The sequence below is a fragment of the Lampetra planeri genome, chromosome 1 (assembly GCF_965212315.1).
Source record: "Lampetra planeri chromosome 1, kcLamPlan1.2.h2, whole genome shotgun sequence".
NCBI classification, from domain to species: domain Eukaryota; kingdom Metazoa; phylum Chordata; class Hyperoartia; order Petromyzontiformes; family Petromyzontidae; genus Lampetra; species Lampetra planeri.
In genome coordinates, this window is record NC_136107.1 from 21,275,161 (window position 1) to 21,290,799 (window position 15,639).

The following is a 15,639-nucleotide window of genomic DNA, read 5'->3' on the forward strand; positions in this document are numbered from 1 at the left end:
TAAATAACGATGACTTCATAAAAAAAACATTTTGCAATAGGAAAGACATACTTAGGCCCTCCCTCCTATTAGTCGTATGCCCTCATAACCTGAATCCGGCCTTATGTGGGAGGCAACATGAGCAGTAGTGCTGGATAAAGTAATACTGGCTACCCAAGGGCATCTATCCCCAAGAAGTCTGTTCCCAACTGTAGAACAAGGGAGTGTGAGTGTGTATTCGTATAGAGTAGGAGTGCAGCGTTTATGACGATGTGCTACGAACCTGGTGACCCGAGTTCAATTCCCGCTCATGGCCAACAACAGTGACGAATATCTGAATCGGTCCTGGGTGTCCTCAAGGTCGACTCGGCCTCAAATGACTACCTGGTACGGTGCGTAAAAATATCGCCACTCAGGAGACAAAGGCGGCCGGACGTAGCGGCTCCCCACCCACCCACCCCCTCGTGTGCCGTGCCGCCCTTCATAGTTGCTCGCAGCACTTGCAACCAAAAGTCCGTAAAGGCTCTATGGGGGGGCAGCTTTGGAGAGGCTCACACGACCGTCTCCACGCTGTGGATCAGCTCGCCGGGCTTGGGGCGTCTCGCCGCACTCCAAGGGTACCCGAGGTCTCCGTGAGCTCCAAGACACCGGGTTGGGGTTGAACTGGGCTCCGTCACCTCGCCGGCCGCAACAGCATCAGAAGGGGCAGCAGGAGGTGCAGCAGCAAGGGCAGCGGCAGGGGCAGTGGCGGTACTCCACTGGACGAGGGGCAGGAGGCGTCCCTGAGTCGCATCTCCCGGCCGGACAGGCACCGCTGTGCTGGGCAGCCGTTCTAGCGGGGTGAACGCTCGGTACACGTATTTACCTGTGACAACGGGGGTTGGGGGGGGGGTTGGTGGGGGGGGATGGTGGGGGGGGTTGGTGGGGGAGGAGAGGTAAGAAGTGCAAGTCGGTGGGATGTGCAGACAGTGTCGGAGGAGGGAAGCCTTCTACTCCCAACTCAAGATCGGGACACGCTCCGGAGGGAGCCAGATGAAACGTTGTTCCAGGGTTGTCCACAAGAGCAACCTCACCAAGTGCAACATCGGCCGGGCAACATGGCAACAGCAGTGTTTGTCAACTGCTGGCGGGTGAGGACTAGGCTAGATCAGTGGTTCTCAAACTTTATTGGCTAGTGGTATCCCCTTGATGAATTTTGTTTCAACCGAGTACAGTACCCTCCCTTGCCTGACCCAACATGGTTCTTGTCTTGCCTCACGGCAGATGTGGAGCGTGCGTTCACAGGAAGTTCCTGTTTTTTTATGCTAATGTTGGTCACGTGACCAGGAAGTGACGATGTTAGATTTCCACTTTACCACGCGGGCGTCGGCCATTACACAGATAAGTCAAGATGGCGGCACGCATCGCATCTCAGTGAGACCACAGCCGCACTTGTCCATTGTGGGAGCTTAAGAAGCATTATCTGTAAGTTGTTTATATTCCTATAATATTGGAAATGCGTTTGTAATGTTGGAATGACCGTTATAGCAATGTAAATGCCTTTATGGTGCCGTTAAGTTGTTGTAGTAAATACGAGGCCTAGTTAGTAACGAAGCCTGTGACTTTCCTTATTGTGGATGTTACTTGTGATTTAGTAAGTCGAGTCAGACTTGTGCCTATGTTGCGATCCTGAGAGTGATGACGAAGTATCTCATCCACAGTTTAGTGTTAAGCGTAATGCTGTACATTTGGGGTGCAGTGGGATGAATACACTATGTGCCTGTATGCAACGCACCAGCTTGTGCCTTTGTCTAGTTGTTCAGGGGTAATGTGGGGGCCTGGTCCTTCCAGGATCTATTGTTATCTGAGACAATGTTCTGATGCTGTGGTGTTCATTGTGTGGGTGTTTCCGAATTATAACAGATGCTGTATCTGTGTTTTCTCACCAGTTTTACCTGTTACAATCAATAAATGACGATCGGAGTTGGACGGTCATCCTGGCTCCGAGGGTTTATTGAACACATGGTAATCTACTCAACTAGCGGTGCAACGCAGCGCACGGCGAGGCCGAGATAGTAAAAAGATACTCTTCTTAAAGCTCCCAAGAAGTCCTGCAGCCAGCTCTGCAGCCAGCTCTGCAGTCAGCTCTGCAGCCAGCCCTGCAGCCAGCTCTGCAGCCAGCCCTGCAGCCAGCTCTGCAGCCAGCTCTGCAGTCAGCTCTGCAGTCAGCTCTGCAGCCAGCCCTGCAGCCAGCTCTGCAGCCAGCCCTGCAACCAGCTCTGCAGCCAGCCCTGCAGCCAGCTCTGCAGTCAGCTCTGCAGTCAGCCCTGCAGCCAGCTCTGCAACCAGCCCTGCAGCCAGCCCTGCAGCCAGCTCTGCAGCCAGCCCTGCAGTCAACTCTGCAGCCAGCTCTGCAGCCAGCCCTGCAGTCAGCCTGCAACAAGCAAGGAGCTCTGCAACGAGTCTACATTAAAATCGTGCTGCAAGCATCGGAGCATGGAAAGCCACAGTTCAGCAGGGAGAGATGCTGAAGAAGGTGAATCAAGCAATCCAGGATCTCCCATCCTGCCTCAAGAGGACCAAGGGAGTTCAAGGCCCCAGAGGGAGGTCAGGTTGACGCAACGGGCCTTGGAAAGCTATGAGGCTGAGAAACAGGACCTGGATGCCAGGATACAACGGGCATGGAACCGGGTTGAAGCAGATTTATCTGAAGCTTCAAATGCCTCAGACACAGTGGCCTCAATTCAGCGGGCCATCCAGCGAGTGAATGTGAGCAGCTCAAGCTACAAGCTCCTGGCAAATAGATGCATCTCCCTCCTGATGAAGGTGAAAACAGATGAGGGCATTGAGGGAGTGCACAGACAAGAGCACTTCCTCGAACTGCTCGATGATAATGTGCAGGCAGTGATACAAGATGCAATGGACCGTGTGGAGGGCTTAAGAGAGACACGATCTCAGCACTCTGTCTCATCCAGGTCCACAACAAGATCTAAAGCCTCAGCGCACTCACAGACATCATCTACTAGTATGGCAGCAGCTCAGGCACGCGCAGCAGCAGAAGCAGCAAGCGCCCGTATTGCCTACATGGCTGAAGAGGAAGCCATGCTAATTGAAAAGGCTCGCATACAAGAAGAAGCAAGCATAGCAGAGAGTACATTAGTGGCTACAGTGGCTACTGCCACACGGAAGAAAATTGAGCTGGATGCTAAGTTAAGCACCCTACAACTCAAAAGGGAAGCAGCTGCTGCAATGGCCCAGGCAGAGGTGCTCGAGGCAGCAGCCAACCTGGATAAGGAAGAGAATTGGAGTGAGTTTGGCACTCAGAAACCTGTCAAGGACCGTGATCAACTCACCAGAAAAAATATTTTGGACTGGTCTGAACAATGCATCAATGCTCCTCCACCAAACCATACTGAACAAAGGGTGGACGTTCAGGCATTGCCATCTCCACTCCGAATGAACATGAATGCTGTCTACAGGAATGGTGGAAATGCATATCCCGCTCTGGCAGTTAGTCGCCAACTCAGCGTCGCGCACGTGGGGTCAGACGTGGATGCACCAAGTCAGACCCACATTCCAGACAGTCACATAAGGGGATCCAACCAACATGATCGAAACCCTTTGGGCCCACAGTCCAACGCCATTGCAAATGACGGCATGCTAGGCAATACAGCTAATAATGCCGCCTCACAAGCGCCAGTATGGACACACCCTGGATCAGCAGGACTAGGAGACTTTGATAGGTACCTGGCTCACCGCGAACTAATCAACACAGGACTCGTTAAGTTTGATGACCACTCTGAGAACTATCGAGCCTGGAGATCTACCTTCAGGAATGCAATCCGAAATGCAGACATCTCTGCAAGTGAAGAACTCGACCTGTTGGTGAAATGGTTAGGAAATGAATCTGCAGAGTACGCAAAGAGGATCCAGTCAGCAAACATTGACGACCCCGCCTCATGCCTGCATGCGGTGTGGGAGAGGCTCGAGGAGTGCTATGGTAGCCCAGAAACCATTGAGAAGGCTCTCTTCAAGAAGTTGCGGAACTTTCCAAAAATCTCTGGTCGAGACAATAAAAGGTTACGGGAGCTTGGAGATCTTTTGATGGAGCTTGAATCAGCCCAGGCTGATCCCTACTTACCAGGTCTCATTTTCTTGAATACCTACCATGGCGTGAACCCCATCGTAGAGAAATTGCCATTTGACGTGCAGGAAAAATGGAGAACAGCGGGTTCAAGATACAAGTCAGAGCATCAGGTTGCATTCCCCCCATTCTCTTTTTTCTCAAAGTTTATCCGCAACCTGGCTAAGACTAGAAATGACCCGAGTTTCATGTTTGGCACCACGGGGATTTCCAGTCCAGATCTCCCAAAAATGGAAAGGACAACGGCGAAACGAGGAACAGCGAGAGGGCCAATTTCCGTACACAAGACTGAGGTCTCTCCTGCGACATTTGCAAACTCCGTCCAGGCAACCACCACAAAGAAAAAGATAGAGGATCCAGAGAAGCAATGCCCATTGCATGATAAACCTCACTCCCTCCAGAAATGCCGTGAGTTCAGGAGGAAGCCATTGGAAGAGCGGAAGAACATGCTGAAAGAATTTGGAGTGTGCTTCAAATGCTGTGCTTCTACAAACCACCTTGCAAGGAATTGCAAGACAGATATCAAGTGCGAGGAATGTGGCAGCGACAAACACACAACTGCTCTGCACACATTTTACTCGAAACCCAGTAGCACTAAGGCTTCCGATCCCGAAGCAGAGCACGGCGGGGAGCAAGGCGAGACCACCGCACTCACTTCGTCAATCACAACCAAATGCACAGAAGTCTGTGGAGAAGGCTTCAAAGGAAGGTCTTGCTCAAAGATATGCCTCGTCCGAGTCTATCCCAAAGGACATCCTGAAAGGGCAGTAAGGATGTACGCCATAATGGACGACCAGAGCAACAGGTCTTTGGCAAGGTCAGAGTTCTTTGATCAGCTAAGTGTAGGTGGGAATTCCTTTCCATACACGCTCAGAACATGCTCAGGACTGATGGAGACAGCGGGAAGAAGAGCGAGCGGCCTCATGGTGGAAACCATAGATAGCACCATGAAGGTAGCCCTTCCTATGGTGACAGAGTGCAACGAGATACCGGACGACAGGCGTGAGATTCCCACGCCCGAAGTTGCACGTCACCACCCACACCTGAAACCCATAGCAGAGTTCATCCCGCCATTGGATCACGCGGCACAGATTTTACTTCTGCTCGGCAGGGACACAAGGTTCGTAACCAACGCAATGGACCTCACGACGCTCCCTACGCCCAGAGACTCGATCTAGGATGGGTCATCGTGGGTGACGTTTGTCTCGATGGGACCCACAAACCAGACCACATTAGCACATTCAGAACGAGTGTGCTCACGAATGGACGCACGTCGCTCTTCAAACCGTGCCCCAACCACTTCACGCTGAAAGAGGAACTCGGCGAGAGAAGTCAAGGCTGTACCGTGCAGACTTACGAAGAAACCACCATGACTTCGCTTGTGCATCCACCGTCTTCGTTGGAGTTTGTTCCTCCACGTTTCTCCAAGCCAGTCCTGACTGACGGGAAGAAGACTAAGGTGAAGCCGCTGCTCATCGCTCTGCTGGTGGTCGTGGCGGTGGTCGCTGTGACCGTGGCCTCTCCGTTCCTCGACTCGGAGCTATCGCCCGAGTGGGAATTCTGGAAGGAGTTCCACGGCAAGGCCCCACAACCGGAACATACCATCTCAAGGCTCGAGCTGTGTGGAGCCATTCTTGCTACAGAGGTGGCGGAACTGATCTTAGACGAATTTGACGTCAAACTGGACGCGGTCAAGTTCTACACGGACAGTAAGGTCGTACTAGGCTACATAAATAACCAAACCAGAAGGTTCTACACCTACATCAGCAACCGGGTGGAGCGCATCAGGAGATCGACGCAGCCGGAGCAATGGAATTACGTTCCAACTGACCAGAATCCAGCAGATCTCGCAACTAGGTCCGTCCCTGCATCTCTGCTGAATCAAACCATCTGGCTGACGGGTCCAGCGTTCCTGTTACGACGTGACGTTGGCCCATGTACTTCCAAGGAGACCTTTGGACTCTTAGAGCCCGAGTCCGACAAGGAGATTCGTCCTCTAGTGACAACTTTCGTAACAAATGTGCGACCGAGAAGTCCACTGAGTCCACACCATTTTGAACATTTCTCGAAATGGACGATGCTCGTGCGAGCGATAGCACATTTAACGCATATCGCAGACTGCTTCCATCGCCCGATGAGAGGCACCACTGGTAGCTGCAATGGATGGCATCACTGCACAGTGCCACACACTGAAGACGAGCTTTCCAGAGCAAGGAAATCAATCTTCCGCTGTGTGCAACAGGCAGCTTATGCAAGTGAGATCAAGGCCATCAACAAGGGAGAAGACCTTCCTAGGGTCAGCACCCTCAGGAAGCTAAACCCCGGGATGGACAAAGACGACTTGCTCAGGATCGGTGGTCGGCTAGGGAATGCAAAATTAGATGAGAATGAACGAAACCCCCTCATAATCCCAAGCCAGAGCCACATCGCAATCTTACTCGTGTGCCACTACCACGAGAAGGTCAAGCACCAAGGTCGGCACTTCACAGAAGGAGCAATCCGATCTGCAGGGCTGTGGATCGTTGGAGCAAAGAGGTGCATCGCCAGCACAATCCACAAGTGTATCCGGTGTCGCAAGCTACGTGGAAAACAGGAAGAACAGAAAATGGCAGACCTCCCAGCCGATCGACTCAGTGTGGAACTTCCCTTCACCTCTGTAGGGATTGACGTGTTCGGACCGTGGACAGTCATCTCCCGCCGCACCAGAGGTGGGCTCGCGAACAGCAAACGTTGGGCAGTGCTGTTCACCTGTATGAGTACACGAGCAGTGCACATCGAAGTCATCGAGTCCATGGACTCTTCGAGCTTTATAAATGCACTCCGGAGATTCTTCGCCATCAGAGGGCCAGCCAAGCAACTCCGTTCTGATTGTGGAACCAATTTAATAGGAGCATGTAAAGAGCTTAAGATCAATGCGGAGAATGTCGAAGATGATTCTGTCAGGAAATAACTTAGTGACCAAGGCTGCACATGGATCTTCAATCCTCCCCACTCTTCGCACATGGGTGGACCCTGGGAACGCATGATCGGGATTGCTCGACGCATTCTCGACTCCATGCTATGTGATGTCGGGTCCACACGGCTCTCTCACGAGGTCTTGACCACTCTCATGGCCGAGGTCTCAGCCATAATTAACTCAAGACCCCTGATCCCCGTCTCAACCGACCCGGAGTCACCATTCATCTTGACTCCTGCTACACTTCTTACCCAGAAGACAGATGTGCTCACAGCACCTACCGAGGAGGCCAGCACTGCAGACCTCTACAGACGTCAATGGAGACAAGTGCAAAGCTTCGCGAACACGTTCTGGCGTCGCTGGAAAAACGAGTACCTTACGACACTCCAAGTGCGCAACAAGTGGCAGTCTAATAGACCAGACATCCAAGAAGGCGACCTCATCCTACTGAAGGACAACCAAGCCAAACGGAATGAGTGGCCAATGGGCCGCATCCTCAAGTCGATTCCAAGTGCCGATGGAAAAGTTCGAAAGGTCGAGGTTATGATTGCGAAGCAAGGTGTCGCAAGAACTTTCATCAGGCCCATAGTCGAGATAGTACTACTTCTCTCTCGCAAAGATATGGACAAATAAGTCGACCCGTTGAAGTTGTTATACACTTGTTTATGAGATAGGAAATAAATGGTGGTATCTCCTAGATACCAGACGGGGAGTGTCTTGCCTCATGGCAGATGTGGAGCGTGCGTTCACAGGAAGTTCCTGTTTTTTGATGCTAATGTTGGTCACGTGACCAGGAAGTGACGATGTTAGATTTCCACTGTACCACGCGGGCGTCGGCCATTACACAGATAAGTCAAGATGGCGGCACGCATCGCATCTCAGTGAGACCACAGCCGCACGTGTCCATTGTGGGAGCTTAAGAAGCATTATCTGTAAGTTGTTTATATTCCTATAATATTGGAAATGCTGTTGTAATGTTGGAATGACCGTTATAGCAATGTAAATGCCTTTATGGTGCCGTTAAGTTGTTGTAGTAAATACGAGGCCTAGTTAGTAACGAAGCCTGTGACTTTCCTTATTGTGGATGTTACTTGTGATTTAATAGGTCGAGTCAGACTTGTGCCTATGTTGCGATCCTGAGAGTGATGACGAAGTATCTCATCCACAGTTTAGTGTTAAGTGTAATGCTGTACATTTGGGGTGCAGTGGGATGAATACACTATGTGCCTGTATGCAACGCACCAGCTTGTGCCTTTGTCTAGTTGTTCAGGGGTAATGTGGGGGCCTGGTCCTTCCAGGATCTATTGTTATCTGAGACAATGTTCTGATGCTGTGGTGTTCATTGTGTGGGTGTTTCCGAATTATAACAGATGCTGTATCTGTGTTTTCTCACCAGTTTTACCTGTTACAATCAATAAATGACGATCGGAGTTGGACGGTCATCCTGGCTCCGAGGGTTTATTGAACACATGGTTATCTACTCGACTAGCGGTGCAACGCAGCACACAGCGAGGCCGAGATAGTTCTGAGAAATCAATGAATGAATAATGAACATTAGTTTATCAAGGTACTGTATTATAAATCGTTCTAGGTTACTACGTGTATTCAAATTTGATCGTAGTTATTTTATATTGGCAGACTCATACATGATTATTCACCAACGACTCTCACATATGATATAATTCCACACATTGATAAATCATCTCAAATATCCCCAGTATATCCCCGGTTGAGAACCACTGGGACTAGACAATGGAGCAGAAGCAACACTCACAGTGGCACCACCCCAGCAGGCAGCACCAGTGCAGGCGGAAGCAGCGTCCGTGGCTGTGCGTGGCGCACAGCGCGCTGTGGCCATGCGGGCCGCCCCCACGGCACGCCTGGAAGTCCGGCGTGCCCGCCCGGTCCCGCGCCAGGCTCTGCGCCTCCTCTTGCAGCCGCTTGTGCAGCAGCAGAGAGGGCCCGTCGCACGGGAGGACACTGCAACTGCGACCACCAAAACTACCAACAGCAGCAGATCCAGACTTAGAGGCCATCGCCATGGGCTCTATGCTGGAACTGTCGGCCAAATCCATCCATTGTGGCGTAGCAATGGTGGCGGCAGATTCCTGCTGCTGCTTCTGCTGCTGCTGCTGCTCCACTTGCCTGAGGTGCAGCTCAGCGTCGCCGCTGTCCAGGAGCCGCGAGGTTGGGTTGGGGTAGATGTTGATGGTTTGGTGGGTCGCCCCACCGTGGCCCGGTGAGGATAATGCATCAGGCGTGGCGGGAGCTGACGGGAGCAGGGACTTTAAATCCTCCCACTGCTGCCCTCCTCCGTCATCCATGCCCCTGAGGTGTTTGAGTTACAGTGTGAGACATCCAAATCGTAACTTCAGTGATATACTTGATATTAAATGTAAGGCATACGCTTTGTAATCCGACCAGTCAGCGTCTGTGGTCAGAGTTCTTCAGTTATCCCTTAGGTCTGGATAAAATAAGTACTGTACGACTTTGTGGGAAATTGATGACGGTGATCATCATATAAATTACCTTCCTTGCCATGGGAACGTGGAACTTCCACAATTGGCTCAGGGGCTGCCAAAGGAGGTGAGCGCTTCGCCTTTGTTCATTTGGTCAGAAGTTTTATTGTTGGCTCGATAGCCATGAGTAATGATAGTCACAGTTAAACCATTTATGAGTACACGGTGGCTAGATGTTAACTACCTCGCCTGGTATACAGGAGGTCGTGGGTTCGATCCCAATCCTGACGCTTGTATATTTGCAGTTTGCGTGTCTCTCTCCCCGTGGTCGTTTGGATTTTTTTCCAAGTCCTGCAGTTGTTCCCTTCACATTTAGAATCAACAAGTGTATTTGGTTGCAAGAAATTATCCACGTGATCATAAGCCACTTCGTTGAGCTATCATTTGTGGCCAGGTCACTTCAGAAAATACAAGCTATATAGCTCAGTGAACTTTACCTGGTAAAATAAAAAAATAGTTTATGGTTCATAACAGCCTCTGTGTTGAAAAATGCAAAGCCCCCAGCCAACTCTGCTCATGGGAGATAGCTCCTTTTCTGCGTCTGCAATGAGGTCTGAAAAGCGGCTGGTGACACGGCCTACCGGTAGGTGGCGTTAACCCCTCGACGAAGAGGGTCACAGTTTCAACCCAGCGGCTGCCCTGGTTATTACCGTGGGTGTAAGTAAACCATCGATAAGTAGTACTACACGTCGCCTGCTTCAACAGTGAACGGTGATAGTTGAGCCATTGTATTGCCAGTGTTACGGTCCAAATTTGACGTCATGGTCCAAATTTGAAGTCATGATCCAAATTTGAAAATGACACTGCTAATCACTCGATTGTATGGACGTATGCATGTCGAACTTCTTTCACACCGCACGGAGCCAAGCTTGCTCATCGAAGGTGCGGAGGGAAGGACAACAAACTAAACGCAAGAAGCAATTGAAATATAGGCAGCAATCATCGCCCCCTGCAGTTCGCAGTCGAGGTAACGATTTCTGTGTCGGTTTTCAATTGCTTGGCAGGACCCTCTTGAAAAAGAGTCACGCGACTCGATGAGACTTCCCCTGGGTAAACAAGAGTAGTAGTCATAAAAAGAATAATAACTCCGCCTAGTTCAGATCTTGGAAGATACACATTCGAATTTTTTCGATTTAAAGCTTTCGTGACTGCAGGGATTCATCTTCTTGGTTCTTTCGGTAAAGTCACGTAGAAGGGAAGTAATAAAATAATAAAAATAAAACATAATAAAACAATTCTCACGACGTTTCGGCTACAACGCAAGCAGCCGTCTTCAGGTGAAGAATGAGACACTGCCAAGCTAGGAGCTTATATATAAGCTGAGTTGGAGGTGGAAGAAGAAGAGAGCCTTAACAAAAGAATGTGCATATCAAGAGGAATTTAGCATATTCATGGTAAATGCGTAGGAGGTGGGCGGGGGGGTTTCAAAGTCATATTATGCCCATGCATTATGCAGGATCAGCAGCACCAAAGGGAGGGGGGGTAGCATTAACAAAGGGAGGGCATGTTAATAGTATGTAGAAGCAATGAAACATGTGAATGGGAAAACGGTGGCAGGAGATCGCAGCGGAGCAAATAATGCATTCCCTGTGGAGAACACAAGATACACAGTTAATGCCAGTGAGTGGACTGCGGTCTGAAAGTCACCATAAACGTGAACAACAATCAGTTAAGATCCGAAGTGGTTTATTACGTCCTTCCAATGATTGCTGAGCCAGAATCCATCTTCTCGGTTGAAATTGTCTCTGTGTTTGTATATGTGGATCGCCTCATGAACGTCCTCTGCAACGGTCTTGGCTGATCCCCCGCTGGAGGCAAGGGCGAGGTTGGAGGAGTGAGGGTAGATAGTCTAGCAGTAGAGAGGCTAGCGGAATACTAAGTGTGAGTGTGCTAAGGTTAGCAGTGGAGAGGCTAGCAGAATCCTAAGTGTGAGTGTGCTAAGGCTAGCAGTAGAGAAACTAGCAGAGTGTATAGTAAGCTAGCGGAGTCCTAAGTGTGGGTGTGATAAGGCTCGCAGTGGAGAAGCTAGCGGAGTGTATAGTGAGAGGCTAGCAGGGCAGAACCTAGTGGAGTTTCGTGAGAGGCTGGCAGTGGAAAAGCGGGCAGAGGTTAACGTAGCAGACGAGCAGTACAAGAGGAGGAGTTGCGACGGAGATGCGTGGTGTTGAACACGAGGAGTTATGTACGAATAAAGTGACACTGGAGAAAAGAAGAAGTTGCCAGTGTGAAATAGCACTACTGCACATGTATTAACGGATGCTGTATTTTGTGTTGTGTTTTCCCATCAGTTTTACCTCGTTTAATTCGCTAAACACGTTGGAGTCAGATATTCACCCTGGCTCTGAAGGTGTTACTGAATGCGAGGTTAACTACTCGGATAGTGGCGCAATGCATGGCGCAGCGAGGCCGAGGCACACGACCTCCTCCGTATCGTGCGAGGTCGTTAACATCTCGCCACCGTGCGGGAAAAATCAATTATTGTACAATGAGTCTATGCTCCCGCGACTGTGCCCCCCCCTTTCACCTACACACACTGCCCAGCGTGGTGAATTATGGCCACAGAACCCCCCCAACCCCCCTATTCAGACAAAAGTGTTGTCACGCGTTCACTGCACGTTTCCCCTACAGCCGCTTGGGGCGCTCGCCGCAATCTTAAAAGTCACGATCCGAATCGTGATTCATCGAGTGGCCAGCATCATTGTGGGCTAAACCGCAGAAAGGCATCACGATCCAACGTCCCATGCAAGTCCACGAGTGCCTCATTACAGCACGGTTAACCCAGGTGATCTCCATCACCCACAACACTTTACATGCCTCTGTCAATCCCGCACCTCCAATTTGCACGGTTGGCTTCGAACGGCACGAAAGAAGTTCAAATTTCTTGCTGTGGATTTCACACCTCGTGATGATAATTGCTTGTGTTGCAGTTGAAACGTCGTGAGAATTTTTATTTTTTATATTTATTATTATTTTATTATTTCCCTTCTACGTGACTTTACCGAAAGAACCAAGAATATGAATCCCTGCAGTCACGAAAGCTTTAAATCAAAAGATCTATATACATACAATCCACCGCTTGATGAAGGCATCCCCACGCCCGTTATTGTTTATGGGTGCTGTTTGGCCATACTTCGACGGTGCCGGTTAAGGCGGAGTTGTGCCTACCCTGTCCTGCCTTCTTGCCTGCCCATGGGCCGGTTTCTATATCACTCGTCACTGACGTTAGCCGTGGCCGGGAGTCGTTACTAAACTCGACGGGTCCATAGCTCGGTGTGCGTCCACCACACTGTTGGTGCCACCGCTTCATCATCATCACCACCGCCACCACCATCCCCTCCCCCTATCACCATCGTCGTCGATGATCTATCCACTGCTAGATGGCAGGCCTCCCCCCCCCCCCCGAGCCGCCCGCCATCTCTCGCAGGGTCTGGTCGAGCGACACGCAAACGAATCCCTCCTCCTCCTATTCCTCCCCGCCACCCAACACGGCTCCTCCTGCACACCACCATGCAGCAAGCCTCAACGGGGTGGCCGGGGGTCGAGACGAACGGCGGAGTGGCAGCCAAACGAAGGAATGGAAGTGAGCGAGCGAGAGAGGAGAGATGAACGAAGCAAAGTGCCGACTACACCGAGCATCTTCTTGTTTCCTCCGATCGTAAAATAGAGAGAGAGAGAGGAGAGAGAGGGGGAGGGGGTGGAGAGAGAATGTCTGCAGACACTCTCCTCTTCACTCCGCACAGGACACACGGAGTGACAGACAACGTTACTCACTCACAGCCGTCTGTTCCTCCCGAGTGCAGCTCGCTCGCAAGTTGTAGGGGTTGGGGGGGTGTAGAGCTGAGTTAAAGTTGTAGGAGGTGGGGCGACTGGCGGTGTTGTGATGGTTGTATAAAGTTGGTGCCGGGCGCTGCGTGTCCGCTACGCGGCGTAGCTGCGCAAGGCAGCGTCGTGCAGGAATGCCGGTGGTTGTGGAATTTGGTGGTGGCGGTGGTTGTGCTGGACTGTAAGTCTGTGTGTAGTGGTTGGAGTTGGTGGTAGTTGTGGTGCTGGACTGCAAGTCTGTGTGTAGTGGTTGGTGGTGGTGGTTGTGCTGGACTGCAAGTCTGTGTGTAGTGGTTGGTGGTGGTGGTGCTGGACTGTAAGTTTGTGTGTAGTGGTTGGTGGTGGTGGTGCTGGACTGTAAGTCTGTGTGTAGTGGTTGGTGGTGGTGGTGGTGCAAGTCTGTGAGTAGTGGTTGGTGGTGGTGGTGGTGCTGGGCTGTAAGTCTGTGTGTAGTGGTTGGTGGTGGTTGTGCTGCAAGTCTGTGAGTAGTGGTTGGTGGTGGTGGTGCTGGACTGCAAGTCTGTGTGTAGTGGTCGGTGATGGTTGTGCTGGACTGCAAGTCTGTGTGTAGTGGTTGGTGGTGGTTGTGCTGGACTGCAAGTCTGTGTGTAGTAGTTAGAGTTGGTGGTGGTGCTGGACTGCAAGTCTGTGTGTAGTGGTTGGAGTTAGTGGTGGTGCTGGACTGCAAGTCTGTGAGTAGTGGTTGGAGTTGGTGGTGGTGGTGTGTGTGCACTGGTCGGTGGAGTGGGTGAATAGTGGTGGTGGTGGTGCTGGACTGCAAGTTTAACTGTGTGTAGTGGTCGGTGGAGTTGATGGAGTGGCTGAGTGGCGGTGGTGGTTGTGGAGGGGGCGACGCGCTGTAGGAAGTGGCCGGGTAGGAAGCGAGTCACGGTCTGCACGGGATTCGGCACACAGCGGAAAGTCGCCAAAATAGCCTGGGTAAGGTCACTAGAGGTCGCTGTGTGGACCTACAGCCGTCAATAATTGTCACTGGAAGACAGCTTAGCTTCGGGGCCATCCATAAATGACGTCACGCGATTTTGGACGATTTTTGACCCCCCCCCCTCGTCACACGGCGTCACAAAAAGTCAGACCCACCCCCCCCCTCAAATATGACGTCACAAAGCTCTGAAAAAAAAACATGCTTGAAATCGCTTTAAACTATTGTCATTGTAGTGCGTATTTAATGTGGCGCTGCTGCACTCTGATATTGTAGGAGAAAACATTTATTAAAAAGTCTATTTAATTAAGTAGAACGTGTTGTCTATATTTATTTAAAGTTGCGCATTTTGATGTGACGTCACATTTCTCAAACACCCCCCTCGTCACACATCGTCACAAATGTCTGACCCCCACTCGCCCTAGGTACGTGACGTCATTTATGGACGGCTCCTTACCTGTCAAGCCGCAATACTATTTACCCGTATTCTTGTGCAGGGAAATTTCGTCATCAGGTGCATACGGCATACAGCCGTTTGAATGCGGGCAGAATTTAATTTGTCTTATTTGTTTGTGTTTCTCCCTTGTTCAGTGGGACTTTGTAGGATGAACGTTGAGATGTAAAAGGGCAAGGGGTGACCAATATAGTCTGAATTTGTCTGTCATAAGGTAGGACACTGATCAGGGGTTGACAGGTATGGCTTAGTATCAAGTGTGACACTACACTTTGAGACAGAATGCTAAGCACATGCGTCTAATACAACTAGAAATCTACTAGGCGCTTAACGTCAGACTAAATAATGCAATGAAGTGTTGCAAACTGTTTGGTGGATTTGTGGTGTCAGTGCGCGAATCGCCGAACACACGTCGCTCCTTTGAAGAAGGGTCATCGCCCAAAACGTCGCCACGGTACTACTGACGAACGCGTTGACGTGCTGCTCTTGTTATCTGCACGGTACTCCACGCACCGCTGTCAACGTAAGAGCAGCAGCATCGACCAAGCAACGTGGTCTGCACGCGAGGCTGGGAGGGCAACGCAAAATGGGAAGTGGATTTGGGGACGTTGTCAGCTTCGTCACTAGCTGCAGGCTCCACGCTTCACTCGGCCAGTGGCTATTCTAAACATATATATAAACGTCAGCACTCGGGCGACAAAACTGGCTGGGCGTGTTAGTGCTGACCACCGCTCGTGTCTCGTTACGGTTTTCATAGATGCTCGCTAACAGCACTTACCCCAACAGTCTCTGTCGGCTACACGGGGGATCTTTGTCTTGTTGGTGGTGGTTGTTTCGATGCAGAAA

At 50.8% G+C, this 15,639-nt stretch overlaps 1 protein-coding gene across 2 annotated transcripts; it reads right to left on the reverse strand.

Annotated features, from left to right (window-relative positions):
• Positions 1–446: 446 nt before the first annotated feature.
• Positions 447–14,219, reverse strand: LOC144720053 (uncharacterized). 2 transcript variants are annotated; one of them, XM_078596507.1, is made up of 3 exons: positions 13,349–14,219; positions 8,833–9,386; positions 447–844 (listed from the first exon to the last, which is right to left on the reverse strand). In XM_078596507.1, the coding sequence occupies exons 2-3, from the start codon at positions 9,380–9,382 to the stop codon at positions 531–533; spliced, it is 864 nt and encodes a 287-aa protein (XP_078452633.1). In that variant the 5' UTR covers positions 9,383–9,386; positions 13,349–14,219; the 3' UTR covers positions 447–530. The 2 variants fall into 2 exon arrangements, with proteins under 2 accessions (XP_078452633.1, XP_078452641.1); XM_078596515.1 differs by lacking the exon at positions 447–844 and having other exon boundaries at positions 7,701–9,386.
• Positions 14,220–15,639: the final 1,420 nt, after the last annotated feature.